The sequence below is a fragment of the Ambystoma mexicanum genome, chromosome 1q (genome assembly GCF_040938575.1).
Source record: "Ambystoma mexicanum isolate Mex_15411 chromosome 1q, UKY_AmexF1_1, whole genome shotgun sequence".
Lineage (NCBI taxonomy): Eukaryota > Metazoa > Chordata > Amphibia > Caudata > Ambystomatidae > Ambystoma > Ambystoma mexicanum.
In genome coordinates, this window is record NC_090922.1 from 205,739,885 (window position 1) to 205,762,887 (window position 23,003).

The window sequence follows — 23,003 nt, forward strand, 5'->3', positions numbered from 1 at the left end:
GTATCTACATTAATTTTATCTATCACAGCAATCAAATCCCATTGTGTCATTCAAGAGAATTCTCGCGGTTTGTGTCAGGCGTCAATCCACGGATTGTGGCTAAGTATTAGAACTATCTTGCGCCCCTACTCTTGGCATACACAGGCAACCCTTCGAGGACGAGAATATCTTCAAAATATGAATGCTGGTTAATTGCCGAATCCACATCTTCTCTTTTGCTTGCATTGATCTTCATATATTTAGACCTGTTGTACCAAACTCTGCTTTGATAATGAGCTACTGTGAATCGAAAGTCCTCGAGGGCCTTTTTTTTTACGAAGTACTTCAGCTGTGCGGATGTCTCTAAAACCATGATTAATTAGGCAGGGCTTCAAGTTTCTGTAACTTATTTGTTTATATGCAGTACACATTAACACAACTTGGGGTACTGTTTCTTTCAATCGGGGACAGAAGGGAAGGGGCGCATCTCTGTTCTCCCCGAGGACCATGCATAAGTGAATGAAGCTAGCAGGAGAATGCCTGCTCTAAGTTTAAACAAAAGGGAACAAGTCGGCGCGTCTCTTATTTTATCCAGATATGTTTCCATTGATAAAAAGTCCGTTATCTGCAGGTTTGTTGCCAGGAGTCCACTTCCACAGTGCTGTTTGTGATAATTTTAGGGTCCCTTCAGCCGAACATCTTAACGTGCACAGTCATTGTTTTAATTGGCAGTCCAATTACCTGGTATTAACACGTAAGCCCAGGTAATCAAAAGTTTTAATTTCTTCAATGGGTTGGCCATTCATTCGGAGGTTGATATTTATATGGGAATTGTTCCTACATCAACACATCATTGGTTTGTTAATGTTCAGTTTCAGGCCCTTGCTTTTACAAAGTGATGTACATTGTTTGCGTCAATATGTATTTAAGACACTGATCGTGACCTATACCAGTAAATAGGCTCTCAACATCCTCTGTGTATACTCCATGCGCAAAATGCGACAGCCCTGGAGACTCGGGTGTTCACAGCCAAGCAGTAGAGGAATTAAAAATACCTCTTGTGGTATGCCGATCAATGATGCATGTGATCTCTCCAGGACTGAAATCTCTGCACTGGCTCCCAGTGGCGGCAAGGATTAAGTTAAAAACCCTCTGCGTTGTCCACAAGGCCTTCTGGGACCTGGGGCCTCGGGCCTCAATGCCTCCAACTCTCTCTTCCTAAATATCTTCCTTCTCAAGCTCTTCGCTCATCCTCCTCCAACTCCCTCAGGGTCATTTGCTTCTCCAAGCAACAAGTTGTTGGTAGATCTTTCTTCGGCAGGGGCCTCCATCTGGAACAGCCTTCCTGCCTCCCTGAAACTTGAGGAGAATCATCTCCGGTTCCGGAAGCACCTCAAAACCTTCCTCTTTGCTTCTGCTTTTTCTCCTCCTCTCCCCTGCTGACCTCCTGGCTGAAACTGCACTGGTTACCTGGCCACCCTCTCATCTCGGGCCCAGGTCCCTCCCCCGCCAGTCACACACACCTGCACTCCCTTCCTTGCAACCCCTGCACTTGGGACTGTTTCTGTATCCCCACAGTCCCACTACCAGCACCTGACACCTGATGTCTGCACTTTCCCTTGCCACCTGCTGGCGGTAATTTGTACTTATTTTTATTTATTTTACTATCCCATGTACTGCCCTGTCCCCTTCCCCTGCACTTTTCCCCTCCCCCTTCCCATGCACTTGCACAATCCGAATGACATCTGGCCTAGTAGAATTTTTGTCTGTCTCCCCTCCCTTGCCTCGTCGCGCCTTTAAACACATGTATAGGCGCTTTATAAATGCCATATCATATCATATTATACCATTGAGTAACTGACCCAGTGTAACTTTATTCTTCAATTCTACAGGGATGAGTTGGACTAGGTGCCAACAGGGATAAGCATTTAAACTTGCAAAACCAATAGGCTTATCTGTAGTATAACATGACAGAGTGGAATAACACAAAGCGGGGGTTTGTGCCAGCTGTCCAACACCTTTGGTGAGTAAGGTCCAACAAGGTCCACAAAAAACATTACAACTCCTAATCTTTTAAATCCTTGCCCCTCTTTGGGGCACCCTGTGCTAACAATGGAATGTTCAAACGATGAGTCCAACAGAAAGTCTTCCAACCTAATCTTAAGTATCCTTAGCCCGCAGGCTACCATATGCTTTTACGCAAAATATTACACGGTTTGATCAACACAAGAGTGCAATAATCTTTATCTATAATTTCAAATGTCCATCTCTAAAATATCAAAACCAGACAAAACACTTCGCTTGTGGCTAAGGACTCCCTAGGACTTCCCCCATAATCAATCTTCCTGTTACTTGGCACTGGACCCTCCCTAGGTTCTCGCCTTCCTTAGACTTTCCGTCTCTGGCTCGTAAGGCTTTAGGGCTAGCTACTTGGAGAGTAGCAGCTGTTGACTGGTAAAGGCATGTGCGGTGTAGGTCCAGGTAACACAGTCCCTGTGTATCCTTGAATGGTGTGAAAGTATTATTGTTTCCCTCTCTTCTGCTTCTCCTTTCCTTTTTATAGTGTCTGAAGGAGACTGCTACTTGCTCGAGCTTGTGGGGTTAGGCTGGAGCCAACTGTCAATGTATCAGGCTTTCGATTGTTCAGGATCTTCTGACAGTTTTCGGAATATTATTATTAATATTACTATTATTAAGGTATTTATTGAGCGCAGAGCTAGCTTTGTGGAGCAACATATCGTTTTACTATCATAGGGGGAAGAACAAGGTTTAGGGAGCAGAGAAACAAGGGAGTGGGTATGTAACAACAGAGGAGGGAGGGCAGTTGTCTTCAAGTAACCAGAGAATGATGCAGTGTGGATGAGATCACCCAGTCTCAGGTATGGTGGGGAGTGGACAGTGTATGGACCTAGGTGTTATGGAGGAGCCATTCCTTGAAGAGGAGGGTATTGAGCTCCTTGCTGAACTGTAGAAGTGGGGGGGGCGAGTCAGATATTGATTCATTTTCATTCATTTTGTCATTTATATAGCGCCTTTCACAATAATTATGGTCCCAAAGCACTGTTGGTTGAACGCAGTTGGAGAGACTGGAGTCCAAAATTGGGAGAAGTTAGGAGGTGCTATTATGCGTGTGTGCATTTCGGCCATTAAAGTTATATGAGGGTGGCCAAGACCCTGCTAGTCGCCCATGTCTGAATGGCGTGTAGATGGGCGCAGCGGAGGTAAATTATGAACTGAACAGGGATGGGTTGTGTTTAAGGAGCTAGAGAATTATGTGAGCAGCTACAGTTCGAATTTATGTTGTTGGAGGTAGCTTCTTTCTAATGGCAGAGGTTGTGTGCAGTAGTGTTTGTGTTATGTGTGAGTGCAGGGTGTGTGTAACGAGCTAGTGCTTTTCGCTAAGTTACAAAGGTGCAGTGTGCGAGGGGTGAAATGGATTAGCTGTTCAAACAACAATGTCTACATCCTGGTTTCCAACTATGTACAAAGAACAGTGCTATGTTTCTCAGATGATCTAAGTGCTAAATGAATACAAAATATGGCTAACTTGGGCAGATGGGCTGAAATGTAAGATACGGCTACCCTGCCTACTTAGGCTAAATGCAGAAATATTGCCACCTTACACAATTAGGCTAAATGCAAAAATATGGCTACCTTGCACAATTAGGCTAAATTCAAAATATGGCTGACTAACACAGTTGGGCTAAAAGCAAGGTATGGTTACCTTACACAGTTGGGCTAAAAGCAAGGTATGGCTACCTTACACAGTTGGGCTACATGCAAAATATGGTGACTGTTATATACCCCACCTGACAGCCTAGAATGTTGTTGCTTGAATATAGGGTGAAGGCTCTAGAGTGTGGAAGGTGTGACCAGTAGAAGAGAGAGGCTGAAGGGGGGGATCTGTTTGCAGTCAGCAATCACTACACTATTTGTTTGACTAATAAAGTAAGCAACCATACCTGTGTCTCGAGCCTGTTGACCTTCATTTCATTGGCGACAAGCTGTCTGGTGTGCCGGCTACGGAGTGCCCAAGCGGTTGATAAGTGCTCCGGCATCGCTTTCTGGAGCAGAGATTGGATTTTTGCACATATGCCGCTGGTAGTAGCTGGGCAGTGTCACAAGGTCAGAAGTGGACTGTGCGGCGTTGGAGGAAGCCGGGAGGTGTAGCAGAAGCAAGGCCTCTCCTGGTTGGGTCCGGTCCGTTAGTTTGGCCGGCCCGGTGACCTGCGTTTGGGCTCTGACTGGGTGAGGCACCAGCCCTGGTCTCGTTGCATCTCTCACCCGTGGCCAATTCTGGAGGTGAGATGCGAGGAAGGAGGTTTGGGGCCGCTGTGTGCAATATCAGCACGTGGAAGGCGCAGCCCTTCTGTGCGTCAGGAGGCGCATTTGGTTGCCTTCCTGGTTGCCTGGCAACAGGGACGCCAACAATACTGGCAGCGCTCTCTATGCAATCCTTGGGAAAGTGAACAACGAACAGTCACGGTCACTGGTTTTGCAGCCTGTCAAGTCCTAGGAGTGTACAACAGACAGTCCGCTTGGCACTATGTTGGAGGTGAGAGCAGTTATTGCACATTTGGACGTTGGTGCACTTTTGGATGCGTGTGAATTCATGAGCCCCTGGGCATTGTGAATATTGGAGGCATTGGGCCTCATTACGAGGCTGGCGGTAGCCGTGCCTGTAATACAGACACGGCTGCGGACGGTATGTCTTTTTTTCTGGTGCCCATGAATGGCCAATTAACGGGTCATTATGGCCTTGCTGGACCCGGTAATTGCCCATTCCTGGCCACCGGAAAATATTCTTCCCCATTCCCATTTGAGACCCATAGGGCTCAATGGGAATGGGGAAGCCAGTTGCACCGGCACCGTTATCAACGGTGCCAGTGCATCCAACATGCTCTGCTCGCCAGTGCTGGTACGGCCGCCAGGTCACACCTGGCCGCCGCAATGGCACCCGCGAGCAGAACTCGTAGTTTGCCGGTCCGGGAGCTACGATACTGGCATGCTTACCGGTACCGTAGTTCCCGTACCGGCAACCTTTTGAGACCCATTGGGGTTGTAAGCAGCCTCTGCAAGCAGCCTCCATGCAGCATTGACATTGGTAGTTGCACAATTTTGGGGTGCTTTGTGGATATAAACAGCAGCCTTTGGGTGCTTTTGTACATATGTTTCTTTTGCGACAATGGCTAATATTCCAGGTCCAGACATTCTTTTGCCCCAAGGTGGGGAGACAACTATATGATTGAAGGACTGGAAGGAGGACTTCCTCAAATGTATGCTTGCTGTGTGTTGTACCAATTACTCTATTGAATGGAAGGACGCCCTGTTCTACCACTGTCTTGGACACAGTGGGCAAGAAATGTTGCTTAGACTCCCTGATCTGCTCACAGTGGATGGAACGCTTCATAATGCTTTTGAAATCCGCATCGCCAAGCTTAATAAGCATTTTGAGGTTAAAGAAAACAACATTCTGGCCTGGTACCGGTTTGCGACTAGGGAGCAGAAGTAGGGGGAGAGTATAGAGGAATTTCTCACTGTGCTGAGAGGGTTGGCTATAAAGTGTCATTTCGCCCCTTTCTGCCATAAGGAACACTTAAAGGACCAACTCATGATTAAGAGTGCTGATGACCAAGTGTGTGAAGAGCCGTGGTGGAAGAAAGATCCAATTCTTGACAGGGCAATAGAAATTGGTTGAGCACACCTCTTTATGCATCAAGGAGCATGCAGTGCATTGAAGGAAGCTAGAGTTGGAGCCAACGCCTATGGTGACAACCCCACTGTGTTCATAGGGGAGTTGCAGGCTACCCTGATGCTCAAGGGGAGGAGCACAGTGAGTTGAGTGTTTGTCACCAATGTTGGTGGGAATTTGCTTTCTTGGAGCTGCTAAGCGGCGCTCAGGATTAAACTTGATCTGAACGCTGTCGGAGAAGGGCAATGTTTCTGCCATTGGAGTGTTTGATGGTGATGAGGTGGTCAAGTGGGCACCCAGTGTGTTTAAGGGTAGTCTTGGATGTCTCGGAGGGTTTAACCACAGAATCAGATTGAAGGCGGTGCAATTCCCTTTGCAGCCAAACTCTGGTCCATGCTCATATCACTCCGGAAGGCGGTGCAGTTGGAATTAGAGAGGTTGCTCAAAGATGGTGCAATAGAACCTGCAGAGGTTTCAGAATGGGGGAGTCCCATCGTAGTGGTGAGAAAGGGGGACGGGTGCATCAGGTTGTGCATCGATCTCAGGGAGGTCAACAAGAACGTTGTGACAGAAAGGTTGCCCTTGGCAAAGATTGACGAGATGATCTCAGACTTAGCCGGTTTGAGGGTTTATTCCTTGTTGGATTTAAGGTCAGCGTACCATCGGATCTGTATGCATCCAAACTCCTATGACATACTGACATTTATCACCCATATAAAGATATTCAGGTGTGTCAGAATGCTGTTCGGTTTGGTGTCTGACGCCAGCATCTTCCAAAGAATAATCCAAAGAATAATGCACATCTTCCTTGGTAATGTGAAGGGGGGATGAAGTTTTATCAAGATGACATTTTGGTGTGGGGCTGTCACAGGGACGAGCACGATGTGATGTTAAGATTGGTATTGCAGAGGCTAGCTGATGCCGGTTTAACGTTGACGGAGAAGGAGTGCACATTTGTTAAGTCCTCAGTGCACTACCTAGGTTACAACATTTCAGGTGAAGGGATAAGGCCCAAGTTCAGCACTGTCAAGGCAATTGCAGAGATGTCACCCTCCAAGACCAAGTCGGAGGTGGCTTTGTTTTTAGGGCTCTTTGAGTCCTAGTCCAAGTTCGTGAGAGGTCTACTGGATAAGACGGTGGCTTTGAGGAGGCAGATGAAGAGAGGAGTAAAGTTTGAATGGTCTGCTTCCTGTGAGGAAGAGTTTGGGTTGGTGAAGCAGGACATTTTATCTTCTCCAGTACTGCAGGCTTTCGGAGAGAGTTGGAAGATGGTTGTTTAAACTGATGCATCTGAGTTTTTTTTGGGAGCGGTGCTCACACACGAGTCAGGCACGTCATAGCACACAATAGCGTTTGCCTCTTGCATGCTCAATGACATTGATGGTCATTATTATGTTATAGAGCAGGAGGCACTTTCTGTAATCTGGTCTGTTCTCAAGAGTGTACTTGTTTGGAAGGCATTTTGTGTTACCTACTGATCACAAGCCGCTGTTTTTGGTTTTCGACAGCAAAGGTTTGAATGGTGTGTCGCAGAGAATACCGAAATGGATCACAAGACTTCAGGGCTTAGATTTCACACTTTAACATGTGCGTGGTAGTGAAAATGTGGTTGCTGAGGCTCTCTAGAAAACCTGTCCATGATGACGTTGGTGGTGAGACCATGATGGAAGATCATGAGTATCGGGTTGTTAAGATGTTAATCAAGGACAAATGGAGAGGTGTGGATCACTTAACTGATTCCAATTTTGGTGTCTACAGGAAGGTGAAGGATGAGTTAAGTTTGGAAGGAGAGTTTGTTTGTAAGGGACAAAGACTTCTGGTCCCATGAGGAATGAGAGGGACCATTTTGAGTTGGGCCATAGAGGCCACATGGGGACTTTTGGTGGCCGAACATGCATACGTTCATAGAGATGCAGGTCACGAATTGTGAGGCATGTTGCAGCAATGACAAGGTGTTGGAGAGATGGGTGCCACCCATGGTGATTTTTCAGGTGCCTACACTCTCCTGTGGTGCACCATTGCCATTGATCTGTTGGGGCCTGAGTGGTGTTGGCTCTAGGGACAGCTAGGGAATGATTGTGATGGATCTGCTCTTAAAATGGCTTGAGGTGGGGGGTCATTTCAGATGCTACTTCTAGGAATATCATTACGTTTTTGGAGAATCTATTTTTGAGGGAGGCTTGCCCTTGCAACTTCTTGGTGACAATGGGCCACAGTATACTTCGATGGAGTTCCAGCTTTGGCTCCAGAAGAGGGGTGTAAGGAACAAGAGGATTGCTTTATATCACCCACAAGGCAATAGTTGTGTGGAACGTTTCAATCGCACGCTCATGGATGGGGTGCGGTTGTCTGTACAGAACCGGGATTGGCAAAAAGATTTGCTGATGATGGTGTTTCAGTACAGGGTGACACCTCAACCAACCACCGGGATTGCCCCTTTTGAGGTCATGAGGGGCTGCAAACCGAACACACCACTTATCCTGGGTTGGTTGGATTGCTTGAGAATGGTGGATGCAGATGTCAGGAGTGTTGGGGAGAGGGTGAATGAGTGTGGTTTGGCCTCAAAAGTGCAGTATGATGTCAGACATGATTGCAAGTTCAGTGAGATGAGGGCAGATGACCAAGTCCGGGTCAATGGAAGTGTGCTTCAAAATATTCTGATCCCAAGATTGTTGAGAGGGATTGTGGGAATGCTGCTTGTTTGAGTGGTGGTGATGTTTTCAACAAGAAAAGAGTTGTTAAGCTGTGTTAACTCCCAAGGTTCAATGCTCCTGCCACAACATTTCTGCCAGTTTGTTTGTTCATTAGTTCACATGTTGTGTTTGTTTGGGGTGTTCCCCCTCTTTCCTCTTTTCTCCCTTCCCCTTCACCATGTATACTTTCACCACCCAAGGATGGGAGGTGTGTTATATATCTTGGAAGCATGTGCGTTATTATGCTGCTTCTCTGACAGCCTGGAATGTTGATGCTTGAATATAGGGTTAAGGCTCTAGAGTGTGGAAGGTCTGACCAGTGGGAGAGAGAGGCTGAAGGGGAAGGATCTGTTTGCATTCGGCAATTACTAAGCGACATTTTTGACTAATAAAGTAAACAACCATACCTGTATCTCAAGAGCCTGTTGACCTTCATTTCAGCTACCTTACACACTTAGGCTAAATGTTTATAAAGGTATATGATATTAGTTAGTAAGAGTGGTGGGGTTTTACTTGAGTACAAAAATGGATGTACTCCCTGCCCACACCACACTTACCATATAAGTCACTGTATGTTGTCTGCGTCATGTGTCCCAAGCAAATATGGTGTGGAGCTGCTCAGTCTAGAGCTGCCCTTTGCCTCTGGCCCTTCGCCAATGGCTGCCAGGGCAAGACTACCCTGGGTTCAACTGTGAATAGGGCAGCTTCCACACCCACCAGCCAATCAAACGGGGCAGAGGCAGGAGGGAAAGGGCCAGGGGAGGGTGTGGGGTGGAAACCAGGAGCTGCACAACAAGAGAAATGGGGAGAAAAACAGAGAGACAAGAGAAATGGGGAAGAAAACAGAGAGAAAAGAGTGCAAGGTGGAGGGGGCAAGTGGAGGGCACTCACCTGCAACGGGGCAGCTGCAGCAAGACCTGCATGCACATGTTGATGGGGGGGGTGGTAAAAGCTTCTAGAGCCTTGAGGCGTAGACAGAGAAGGTCTGTCTTCTGTTTTTTCCTTCCCGCATCGGCAGAGTACAAGTCTGCGTACGTCCTTACTTCTGCTTGATTGTAGGCCTCCGGAGATGCTGAGTTTCTCAATGAGGTAGCTTGGGGACTTCAGGGTGACAGCCTTGTAGATGATGCATCAGGATTTTTATGATGATACAGGCTTGCTTCAGGCGCCAGTGCAGTTCGATGAGGGTTTGGATGATGTGGTCGAATTTGGAGAGTTCTTTGAATCGTGCTGCAGCATGCAGGACACATCTCGGGAGCCAAGGTAGTTGCCAGAAGGCCTCCCAGAAGGGCATTGCCTCCATCCAGGCGGGAGAGGACCAAGGCCTGGACAACAGATCTGAAGTTGTTTTCTAGGATGAAGGGCTTGATTTTCCACAGGAGAAGAAGTTGGTACCAGCTGTTTCTGTCTTCCTTGCTATGTGCTGAATTGCCCGAACAACCTTACCGTACCTCCCCTAATTGGGAGACAATTTTATAATCTATTTCTTTTTTACCGAAAACAAAAGAGGTTGATTTAGAAATACTGCTTCAAGTAGCCTTTCTAAATCGACCTATCGCGCCCTGTGACTCAAACGAGAATGCACAAGGATGGACAGGTGCAGCCAGGCCAGAAGAGAGAAGACGCCGGCGTCCCAGGTAAGTCTCAAGTGTGCGTGTCTGCCTGTACGTGTGTGTGTGTGTGTGTATGTGTGTGGGGGGTGGGGGGGCTAAAGGGGGCATTCATTTAACGTGGAAGGGAGGAGGGTGTGAATGTAAGTGTGTTTGTGTGTGTCTGTCTGCTTGTGGAGGCTAGAGCGAATAGTTTTGGTGAGGAAATTGGGGGTCTGGGGCTGCAAAGGACGGTTCAGGAGTTAGTCCTCCGTTTTGAAGGAAATCCCCCAAGCGCGGGAGAGGGCAAGGGTGCCCCTTGCCCCCCACCCCCTTGCCCCTCGAAAATGTAATGCAATTGAAGTCTGAACAAAATTGGTCTCTTTTGCGTGGGGCTTTCAGTATGCCGGATTATTACATAAAGCCGTTCTAGCAACTCAGTACACTTCTTGAGGTGAGGTCTTCATCGTTGCTTCGTAGTTTAGATTTGGCATCTGGTGTAGTTTCCATGGCAGCCAGCTTTGCCATGTGATGCTTCTATTTCTGCATTCTGCCATAGTTTTGTATTGGAAACGCTGCTCTGCATACTTTAGTGCAGTGGTACGACCGTTGGCACTGTCTGCATGTTTTACCCCAAGTGGGACAGACCGGTGTGAGGGAAGGCAGTCCCTCAATATTCACAATAGCATTGTGGTATAGAACATGGTGGGTGTGCCACGGCATAACTTTACCACCCTCCTTACCATCTGCTGTTGGGTGCTCTTGTACTCTTAACACCCATATGCCCTGCACCCACAAATTCTGTGGTGCTTTCTCCAGATAGTCAGTACTTGAATTTGCTAGTTCGTGGGACTGACCGCCCTGCATGAGCTGGGCATGAAATTTCGCCTAACTGTCTCCCAACGTGGAGGAATGAGCCAACTGATGGAGACTAGCATGATAAACAACTTATTGTAGTGCCTTACCAACCGCATCCCCTGCCATAAAAATCATCATAGAACATCATCTGTTTTACTCGTAGTCGCAAAAAATCCATGCGCTCCCTCATGGACCTGGAAAAGATGTGACATCCCGAAAGTCCCATCCAGATACAGGCATCACTTGCAGGGCATTACGGGCCCAATGTGAATCAAGAGTTCACTGTTGGGGTTGAGGTCCGTCATTGTCCACATCCTGGCTCCCATTGTCCATGGTGATTCCCCTCGTAATTTACTTAGCGATAAGTCACAATTGACTGGTAGGCCACCTTAGCCCCTAACTGAAAGGCAGCCCACCTGCTGTATTTATCTTCTCCACTCATGTGTGCAGTGCTCCCGGAGCAGACCGCATGAGGACCATTCACAAGGCCTGAACCAGTGTGCACCTGTGTAATGGGGGAAATAAGCACCTGCTGGTAGCTTAGGAGAGCCTCGTTTAGCTTGACACCAAGATCTACCAGAAGCTACATTTAGCTAACCATGTAAAAAGGTGTCATAAAAACATACGTATATGAAAATAACGTTTAACCTTGTGATATTAACTTTGTATATTTAGAATGTTTATAAATAAGAATAAAGTACACATCTAAGAGGCATTTAAAGCTTAATGGAACATACATGGTGGACACAAATTTAGAGTTTTCGTCTTGTGCACAAATTCTGTTTGCGACTTGCTATGTACTAGCTCCGGGTTCCTCTACAGATGGCTCCTTCCTACGGGTCTTGCCCAATGCTCAGGAACAGCCTTTTGCTCATGTTCATCAAATCTTAAATTTGGTCCCTGGTGCCCATTCCATATTAGGAGTTAACCATCCCCCAAGTTTGCAACAGATTTTTAGGAGAATCCTTTCCTGCATATAGAGGCATTAGAGTCTTCTAAAAAACATATTGCCTTCTGGGCCTAATGACTCATTTCAACTTGGTCGACGGATTCCCCTGACCCCTAGCCTTTTACGCCAGATCTAAGATCTTGACCAGTGACACTACTGTATTGGAAAACCTATCCTGCCCAACCTGCATGCTCTTTTCATCCCTTTGGGAAACATCTCTTCTGTATTTCGAATAAAAAAGTAATCCATCCCATTAGGACTAGACGTGCGATGGTATTCTGCTCTCATCTTTGTTCTAGCAAGGCCGAGCCTGTGCCTGAAAAATCACATGCGTACTCCCTTGCTGTCTGTGACTGGACCCCAGTCCCTTCAGTTGTGTTGTGAAGTCAGTTTTCGGCTAAACATGGAGTTACCCAAATCATCCTGTAACTCATGTGTACCCTCCCTGAGGTTCGGTGGATCCAACTCCCCATTCCGGGGTACTGGAAACCCCAGTAGGTCTGCCAACAACGGGATGGAAGTATCCAAACCCAGGCCACCTGGCTAGGAGTCTCGAGTTGCTTTCCTGGCTCCCTTATCCTGTAACTTGTCACCTACAGACCTGGGTGTCTTGTAATTGCTTGTAGCAATTGCACCACGGATGATCCCAGCATCGTCCATACCCTGGGGTCACCGGGCGGAGGAAAGGCACCCCTATGGGTCTCCTGTTGGGGGTGTTACCTCGTTACAGGGGCTTTAGGACTGGACCCTAACCTCACATTGCATGCTCTTAGCTCTTGAAGCGGCCTCTCGTGGTCCTTGCTCGGAATACCTAGGGCTAAAGTCTGCAATACGGAGGATTGAATGGTTTACGAAAGAGCAGCAAGCTTTTGATGCACAGCCTTTTTACTGCCTAGGAGAGTGAGGAATTTACAAAGGAAATACATTGTCCCTGCCAAAACTCGTTCTCTAAAGCAGGTTCCTCCTCACCTTCAGCCTCAGAAAGTAGCTCCTCTATGGGAATCCCCCCGAATTTCACCCCTGAGCCATACTAATGGCTGTAGCTTTTAATAATAATTAGGGGGCCCTCCTGCTTGAATCACTGCAAGCGCAATGTCTAGAGCACACAAAATCTGTACACAAAAGAATTGCGGTATACGCGTGCGATCGGTACACAGCTGAGTCCTATACTCTAACCCGCTAGCTAGTGTTCACCGCGCAATTCCTCTGAGCCGGCACCCATAAAGGAAGCACACACCAATCTAGTGTCCACCAATGCTTCCACCAGGGATGTAAGTGGGCGGGCCGAGCCCCGGCAGTCTCCAAAAAGGTCTTCCGAGCCAGAGCCCTGCCGGGCTCATTCCAGACTAGCCCTTTCCATGCCGACACCTCAGGCTGCCCATGTAGCCGAAGTGATGCATGTTTAAAGGGCTGCCTGTAGGTTTCAGCACTACAGAGTGGTAAAAGAAAAGGCAGCGTCTCTTTTTTTCTAATCTGTAGTACTGACATCTGCAGTCAGATCATTAACATCAAAGCTTTGGCTAAACAGGCTACCTGATGCGTTAAAGAGCATCAGGCTGCGTGATGACCCTTTACTCAGACACAAAAGGAGAGCCAGGCATTCCATTCCTCCTTTTTGTTTCGGAGTACAGCGACACACAGCAGGCAGCCCTTTCGCTCAAGGAGCCGCGTGATTAAAGATTTGTCTGTGAGAGTCCACAGGCAACCTGTATTGCTCTCCCAGAGTGCACGGACAGTCATAAATCACCAGTGCAATTACGGAGCAAATACTTTGAACGCAAGAAGACGCAATAACTTGCAACCACACACTCTTAGAAAATAATGAGCACTTATACGGCTATTTATTCAAAGAGAAATAAATCACAGAAGAAACAGAATTCAAAAGAAAATGCATCACTGTGAACGTAACTGGATTCCTCATCTCACCAGAAGCGGCTGGAAGCCAGGCCGAGAGCACAACAGCCCACAGGTATGCTGGACGGAAGCGTCCCCCCCTCCGGCTGAAGTCTCACCTGACAGCTCTGGGGTTCCGCATATATGCACACTTCAAAAAGGGGTGGCAATTTCTCAAACCTTCTGGCAATGCACTTGCGCATTGATGAGCAGCCGTTGGTTGCCAGCTGGGTCAACCGACAGTAACCTCAAGGAGCAAAGTGCCTCCCTCCTCTAAAAACAAGCACCACGGAAAACAGTCCCATAGTTCATAACAAGACATAACAAAGTTAGCTTTCCCAGCAGAAATGTCCTTGACTGCATACCCGGTTTGGCAAGCATGTTTTCTTCAGCATCGTGAATCTAGCTCTCAGCAAAATGAGTGCAGCTTTTCACTGCGGCATGAAGTAAATATCCATCATGGCTCAGAGCGCTCCCAGAACCACGCAGCTCCTTGAATGAAAAGGCTGCCTGCTGTGGGTGAAAGCTGCGGTGCACACCTTTGGTGTGCCCAGCCACTCCTTTTGTTTAAAAGGAGGGTCTGGGCGCACCAAAGGTAATGTCTAGCGCCCCAGCCCCCCTTGTTTTTACCAGCTCCCCCTTTTTAGGCGAGGGGGGGCTCTCGTTAGGGGGCATACCTTAAGTACATCCATTGAGAGCCCCCTCACTTAAATCCCTGCCTCCACTCAACCAGAGCCTACTGTTGGAGTTCCTAACATTATCTGTAACAAATAGACAAACATATAGCCACGTGGTCCTAAACCACGAGCAACCTTAGAAAAAAAAGTAAGAAAGCCTTTTATCTCATGCAGGTGTGGAACAGTAAGAAAAAGAGGATGGACTAACACTAGGATGCCTATGCATGTGATTAGACTGGAAAGGGGAGGAGGAGGAGGTTCACAGGAGGCGAAGAACTGTGATTTTTAGATTTATGTAAAAAAAATGTATTACTGCTGTGGAGAATGAATAAAAGGTTGATGCGTGATAGGAAGCCTCCGTGCCATGCCTTCAAATTTGAGTTTTATTAAATGACTTATTTTTGTAATCTGTAGTCAATGCGTTCTTAGCATAACTACACGTTTAAAGAAGCATTGACTAAGCCGGTAGTTTCTGCTGATATATTGGCCTTAGTATCACATCTCCGGACACTCCACCATTCACCACCTATTGTCATCACATGCCCAGGAAGCACACTTGTTTGTCAGGGAGCGAAATAATATTTTTTTCATGTGCACTTGTTTTCCTACAGATTTAAATTTGTATTCAGCAGGCCGATTAAACCTATACATGCACGTGACTCCATATGTTACATAAGGCGTCACTCGCATCGATTGTTTGAGTTTAGAGTTATTTTAGTTCAATGGGCGCTTATTACATTGCTCCTTAACAAATATGTATACCCTCCACCACCGGAGAATTTTGCCCTAAATATCTGTTTCCTCATTAGGATGGTTATAGCATTTTGCTACAATTATTGCTTTTTTACATTGGGGAAGCCTTCTGTCGCTTTCTGCTTTTTCGACACTGGGGAAATGTTTTATTGTACATTATCATACATACACGCTAAGGAGACATTGTGCGGGCGTGTGAAGTCGGGCGTCACCTTACGTCACGCGAATCAAGGAATGGAGTTCAGAGCTCGTGATATTTTACGCATGGGCGTGACGTCACACGTTACGTATGACATCGCGCGCAAGGTTTACCCTACAAATAGGGTTTCAAAATGGCGCTGTGTTACTCCATTAGCAGGGAACGCAGGATTCAGCCCCATATCTTATGTTCAGGGGTAAACAGCTTTTTATGCGCACCTTCCTCAATTTCTCTTATCCCAGTCATAGATTAATTTTCTTTTGGGTGACACGTTTACCTACTTGTATTTTAGGTATTAGGACCAGTAACATTGGAATACAATAATTTGCTGCAGACAAGAATTCACTTGAGAACCTATTATCAAGTTTGGACTATTAAGGTAAGACTCTCATGTTAACAGCAAGACATCTTATTAGAACACTAGCATTCTTACAAACCTTACAGTGTTCCCGATAACTCATGCAGCACTTTGGTATTTTATTTTCTAGGATTATTTTTCGGTTGTTGGCTAATAGAACCACCTTGAGGATGGACCCTCGCTGTAAGAGGTCTCCTCTCAGCACTTATTGAAAACTGGTTGTATACAAGCAACGCTAGGGTAAGGAGGTTTCTTGTTTCTGTAATCCTGTAGATCTCAACCATTTAACTTATAATGATGATACTTGTCACTAATCGGAGGGCTCCCCACTTTTCCTTTTCTCCCCCCTTTCTTTTTGAATCCAATCAGAACGATACTTTTGACCAATTTGGTGAGTTTCCATATACACGTTGGTCTTGCAATTACCACTGGGTTATAAGCGTGATGAGCTACTTCTTGGCATTTTGGCATTTCTCCCTTTCATGCCACCACATGATGACATCTCTTCTATTCCTTCTAGGGATTAACCTCTGCTTTTTCTTAAGCCCAAACAGATTGATTATTAACAGGGATTTACAAGACCCATTGGGATTGAAACTGGCACTTCTTTCATGAGGTTGTATACGAATTGTTCGTATTACAACTGTTCGAATTACAATTGACCTTTTCACAATTGACTGAAATGTGAAGGTCAGTTGTAACATATATGCAGGGGAAACCCCTGCAACCCCCCACCTCTATCTATATATATATATATATATATATATATATATATATATATATATATATATATATATATATATATATTATGGTCAATTGTGAAAAAGTCAATTGTGACCCGGTCAATTGTTCATTTGAACAATTCCTTTTGATAGGTGACTTGTCTATCCATGTGGGTAGTAAATATGCCTCTCACATTTGGCAATCAGCATGGAATTACATTTGGTGACTAACAACCCATTTGACGCATCAATCACACAAAGGGTATGAATTTAGAGATCCAGTATTTGAGAATGAATTGACCCAAAGTTTTGTTATCCCATCCCTCTGCTTCTGCCCACCATGCCTGTTACTGATTCATATACTGGTATGTAAACTTTTATTTCTTTTTTCCTTTCAAAGTGTATTTGTATATACTTTGTTACCCTTGTTAACCATTTATTTTCTGTATATGATTCTGCATATTACGTATGTCAATTAATATATGGAACCAATCTTTCTTTACAATGATGTAATTTTGAATGTTTACTACACCCTTGAGGACGACCGAATGGTCGAAACACGTGTCACCTGTAACAGCAATAAAACACAAATTAATTGTTTGCATGACCATTGGATTTTCTACTATTGAACCTTTGACCCAGGAGTCTACTTTGCTGTTTTGCAACATTCACTCTTTGTCTAACAATATTCTCCTAGTGAAGTAGCTCATCAAACTGGCCCACATTGGCCAAGAAGTGGTCTACTTTAACCCAAAAAAACTGGCCCACACCAGCATTTTGCATTTTTGGTTTGGCCATGGAGGACACTGCACAGGGGCAGTGAGGCACTGCGCTGTTGAGAAGGTTGTTACATGCTTACTGTTACATGATAGGGTGAAAGAGCATTATCATTCATGCCAAAAACTGCAAAACCTGCTTGTTCCGTTGATAGTGCCTTCATATTAATCCACATAGAAGGATAAATACTTTACAGTTAAATTGGAACGGTATGCAGTGCTAAAATCGCGGCAAAAATGTCGCCTATACAAAAAATGGTGGTAAAAATGCTGTGGTTTGACCCGGTAAAGGTGAACCCCATTATACCATTTTAGGGGGCAGGGGTGTCCCCCGCTCCCTTTAAATGGTATAATAGGTCCAGCGGTTGCGGGGGTGTCCCCCGCATCCTTTACATGGATTGCAGCGGTAAAAAACCACAGCATTTTTGCCAGGATATTTTGTAACCACAGCAATTTTTGCCAAGTTTTTAACACGTGGAACCAGTTGGAACATACACAGTTGGCAATCGCATGTAATTTTGTAACTACCGATGAACATACTTGCATACTTAGAAGTAATAGCCTGTATTTGTTATGCACGTGTTTTAGTGGAACGACTAGTTTCCATGCAATTTCATATGAGGCAGCACAACTGCAGCCCTGGGGTGGAATTCGAGCAGGGATAACAGCTATCAGCAATACTTGGACAAGAAGAGTGACATGGGTGGGGCAGAACTGGGACAAGAGGTAGCATGAAAATGTGTTACAGCGGTTATGCAAGCACAGATTGTTAAGGCCGGTACATGTTGTATGTTATCACTTTGTCAAGCGTTTACACAAACATTACTTGCAACAGACACATGAGAACCCTCCATGAGTAGCTTTTTCTGTGAAGTCATGAATTGACATGATTCACGGATGATGGTTTGAGGGCCACTTTTTTGAGGAGAGGGTGGGCCACTTTTCTTTTGGGTGTCCGAGCCTATTTTTTGTCCCAGTCAGACCCTGTGTTAATGTGCAGTGCACTGCTAGAAGCAGTGAGTTTCTGTAGTGCTAGGAGCATTGCACGTGTGCAGTGCTGGAGTGTGTGGGTATAGTGTTGCTTGCAGTGCTGGTGACGTGCCGTGTGTGCTTTTATGTGTGAAGCGTTGGAAGAAATGTGTGTAGATGCATAAGTAACATGAATAATAATCATCCACAAAACAAATAACTTTATTAGTGGTTGTTGTCTGATAGCTAATAGCCACATATCCTCTTTTCTACGCAAATATCTATCTCCCTTTTACGTTCCTCTACGTTCTCCTGTCACTGGTTTTTTGCCACCGTTAAGTGTCACAATGTGACGCCTATGAGCTAAAAATAAAATATTACGGGCAAGAGCAACTTGTCAACAACTGTGATTTACTACCACCACGAGCAGTACTGCTCTTTGCAAATTAGCATTTGTAGAGAAAAGCAATGCATACCGTTCCAATCTTAATCTGCACAGTTTGTGTAATTTGGTGCCAGGTGCCTGTAACCGTGGACTTCGCAGAGTTCTCACAGGTGAACCAACATAGCGTGCAGCTAGTCCATTGGTGCTGCCTGTTCTTCCAGTGCCAGGTACATTGGCACAATTCTATAAGGAGAGTTGATCCATGGGTATGCCAAAGCACACCACATTGTTTGTATATGACAATGAGTAGACTTCAATTAAAAAGCTCCCATTCGCTGCATCGCTGGCACTGGATTTCTGTAGTAGTTGCATGTGACGTTACTGTTACTTTCTACCAAAGAGTCCGTGGCACAAGTCGCACTTGGTTTTATGAAAGGTAATTTTCGCATACCTATATTTCATGTAATTCCGAATACACTTGTATGATGTATGTACTGAATGTTATCTGCGTTTAAAAACCAAGAACATTTACATTAGTGGGAATTCTAGGGTCTGAAGAGCCTTTCTGTCAAAATGAGGTTAACACCCACAAAGTTGTAACTTTGTGTGTATTCATAAACATTTGCCCATTCATTTTCTACGCTTATGTGCACACCTCATTTTCACCTTATTAGTCTATTTGTAATTGCTACAGAAAATCTGGGAACTGTACCTGAATAGTCCATAGTCACATGGCATGTCTCTAAGGTATTCTGGTCAAAATATCTATACTGAAGAAACATTATTTTAAATCACAAAACACTTTCCAATTGTATTCATGTTATTCTATAGTGTTTACAATTTTCACACATAAATGTAGCAAACCAGGTATAAGCAATCAATGTATGAGATGTTCATACACTTTGGAATGCAAGTTACAACTTACCCAGGTTACGCATGAAAAATGTATGTGAATGGCGTTCCCATCTATAAATAATATGCTGTTGCTTAGACAGGTAAAGTATGTGTTTGGGTATCGTCCAATATGCTTGTTTTTATATGGGAATTTACTGTTAACGGTCTGATTTCTGTTCTCTTTGCAGCTAACCACAAATCCCCAACATGGTCTATGTGGCTTGGGCCTGCCGGGCGGCCTGGGCCGGGGTCTCCTGGCCTCCTGTCCGCAGCATGGGAACGTTGGGCACCAAAATTGCAGAGTATCGCAAAATGTGGAAGCCTACCCTACCCAAGGATTGGGCTGCACAGTACCAGGAGCGATCTATCCCCTTCTCCAAAGGACATCTTGTTAAATCTCTGACACAGGTAGGGAGAGAGACTTACCCTGTGGAAAGCACAGGTGAAGGGAAATCAAGAGTACTAATATGTGTGTCAACAGTAGAAAGCAAGACTTAGGATTTCAGAGAATCCATATCCGTATTGAATTTTAAAACCGTTATATTCTAAAATACCATATGGCGAATAGGAATGATTGTAAATATATGGATGTCCAGATGTATTGAAATCCAGCCAATGTTTGTTCTGTTTCTGATAATCGGCCACCCATTTTTAGTATACTCGGTAGCAATAACAATGCTAAAGATCTTGGATGAACTGGCCTTTCCTGGCACAGAGATTTTCATGGCCATTTCTACCTCTGTGATTGTTTTATTCTTGGTTTTGTGGCATATACAATCTCCAGCATTAATTTAGTGAAACATGAATCATCAATAGTCCATGAAAAGGGCAGCAGTCTGCAATATTAAACTCAATAACGTAACATACAGGGTTTGATTCCACACATCGGGTGCACAATATTTAAAACCCTTTCTCATCATCCTAGTGAAAACGGAGTATTTCTTTTAATAATCATTTTGCTCAATTAAAACAAATATGATGGGCGACACCAGTTTTGTTTATGGACTGCAGTATTAGAATTAAACCATTAAAAACGTATTATGCCAATTGTTATTGCTCTAAATATCACCATCTGCTCCATCAAACACATTTTTGCTGTTAATTATGAAGCTGCCTAAAACGCAATGATGCTTCCTAGGTGGTCCTCTACTCTTCACACAGCCATCCTGCAGTTGTTTATCAAGGGGTTTTACTCATGGTCGGACTGGGCCATGAAATGTTCTCGGGCACCAATGAAAAGTGGCCCACAGTTGCTAATGGCAATTCGTTCCTTTTATGACACTGTTTGAATAGTACCCAAGGGGGAGTTTTTTTAAAAATAAAATGTGATGCATTTTAAAGAATATTTATTCACCAACACTGGTCGAAACTACCAGTCACATAGTAAAGTAACTTATCATACTGGTCCACATTGGCCAAAAAAATTGTCAACTTTAACAAAAAAAACTGGCCCACACCGGCATTTTGCATTTTTGGTTCGGCCATGTGCCTATTGTCCTAAAGGCCATTCCCAGCCCGGTTTTACTTCCGAATCATGGCACACAGTTATGTAGATCTGCTAATTCAGTGTGCAGTGGCCACTTTATAGCTTCAGAGAAAACAAGCAAAGTTCTTTTTGAATGTTTTATTTTTAAATTACACCACCTTTCCCTCTGAGCATTTTCAAAGTATTCTTCCTTTTAACTCATTCATAGTTCTTTTTTTATCATTATGCACAATTCCTACGTAATACTGATAAATGCAAATACAACACCATTTGATTTTTACATCAAGGTCCACATACTCAAGCACACTCATCACACAGCAATGTACTCTTCGTTATTAATGTACACCTTTCACATCCTAACCTTTTTTAACCTCTCTAACTCATGATGAGGCTTTAATAATAAATTGTACTCATTCCCAATTCATTTCATTATAGTGAGCATGCAGAGTGCCTAACCTATTACATGAGACGAGGAAATGGTTGACATTGTTAATAAAACCTAAGTAATATCTACAGACTTTGACCGACCCAATTTTGCCCCTCTCCACATTTGACCAGTAGCCTAGTCGAGTACTATTTAGGTGGGTCAAGTACCATGTTTATGGTACTCAACGTTGTGATTGAGTGTCCCTTCTGAAATGTTTCTATTCACTCATTTTATCGTCCACAACTGCACTCAAGATGGCATCCATGCACCATGTTTATCCCAATTACCTGAAAGTCAATCTTCTCAGTATGCCATTCAAACCTGTTGGTGAAGGTGGTCTAGGCGTATGGGAGGGGGAGGGGCTCTGGAACAACTGATGTGGATGTATTCTAATAAGCAAGAGGTTTGCCTGCTGGGGGTCAGCCTGCTTCTGCTTTCTCCAAGAACTGATCAGAGGAGCGATCACTCGGATTTATAACAAAAGTCAATATCCACGTGGCCTAGAGCTGATGTGGTGCAATAAAGATCTTACATTTCACAAGTAAGGATGTCTAAACACTCCACATCAGACCCCCTGCACCCCCTATTTCCACACTGCAACTTGATGGATAAGGTTTTTGGCTACAAGATATGGCCTCAAAAAGATTCATTATATTTTGTTAGCGTGTTTTGTTATAGCATTGCTTATTAGCTAAAAAAAAAGTGATATCTATTGATGCATACATGTTTAAAAAATGTATAAGCTTGTGCCCAAGTGTATGCAGACTGTTTAGCTCAAACTCTGGTTTTGAAGAGAAGCACTGTGAATGGCTTGAAAAATTAACATCTTGACAAGCACTCCAGAATACACCACCACCATCCTACACCACCCACCCTCGCACCCTAATTCTCGAGACCACTACCACACTCCCCCAGAATCATCCACCACAGAATACACCCCACTCATCATACACCACCTACCTTCGCACCCTCATTCCCGAACCCATTACAACACGCACCCGGAATTAACCACACACACACACACACCCTTCTCACCACACAGCCTCCTATTCAAATACACATGGAGCTCTCCGACCCTCTCAAAAACACCCCATCCACATTTCATCCTTCAAGCACGCACCCTCTTTCCCGAACCTAGTACAGCACATTCCCAAAATCCCTCACATGCACACCCCCTCTCACCACACACTGCCCCACGGAGCTCTCAGACCCTCCCTTTGACATTCCACCCAACTTACATCCTCCACCCTCGCATCCTCATTCCTGAACCTGCCTCACACCACACAATACCTTTTCCCCTCCGAACCATCCTCTCAAATCCCACTCACATACCGACCCATTGCCACCACCGCTCACACTCCAACTCGCCAACCAGAGGAGCACCCTGGCCCACCGTGAGTCGTCCTCTGCATACCCCACTACCAACTACTGGCGCTGGCTCCCCTCCAACCTCCAAACATTCTTTCCCGGCCTCTCTCACTGAGAACCCACAGCCTCCCTCATCGTCTCAGCACCGACCTTCCAACTCTCAGACCAGAGGGACACTCTGGCGCGCCCATAAATATATGATGCCTGCTCCTAGCTCTTCATCCCTATCCTATCCCCTTCCTGACCCCTCCTTCCCTTTCCACTTCGCCAGGCAGAAGGCCTTAACCCTCTGAAAGTATCCCACTGTCCAACTCTCCGACCAGAGGAGCTCTGTGG

The 23,003-nt window shown here is 45.2% G+C and overlaps 1 protein-coding gene across 3 annotated transcripts in view; it reads left to right on the plus strand.

The window, feature by feature from the left end:
- TMEM143 (transmembrane protein 143) overlaps positions 1-23,003 on the plus strand; it is a 549,762-nt gene that overhangs the window by 21,669 nt on the left and 505,090 nt on the right. For all 3 annotated transcript variants that reach the window (XM_069637349.1, XM_069637346.1, XM_069637350.1), the window contains exon 2: positions 19,575-19,794. In XM_069637349.1, the coding sequence (XP_069493450.1) occupies positions 19,594-19,794 (201 nt within the window). In that variant the 5' untranslated portion in view covers positions 19,575-19,593. The remainder of the gene's footprint in view (positions 1-19,574; positions 19,795-23,003) is intronic.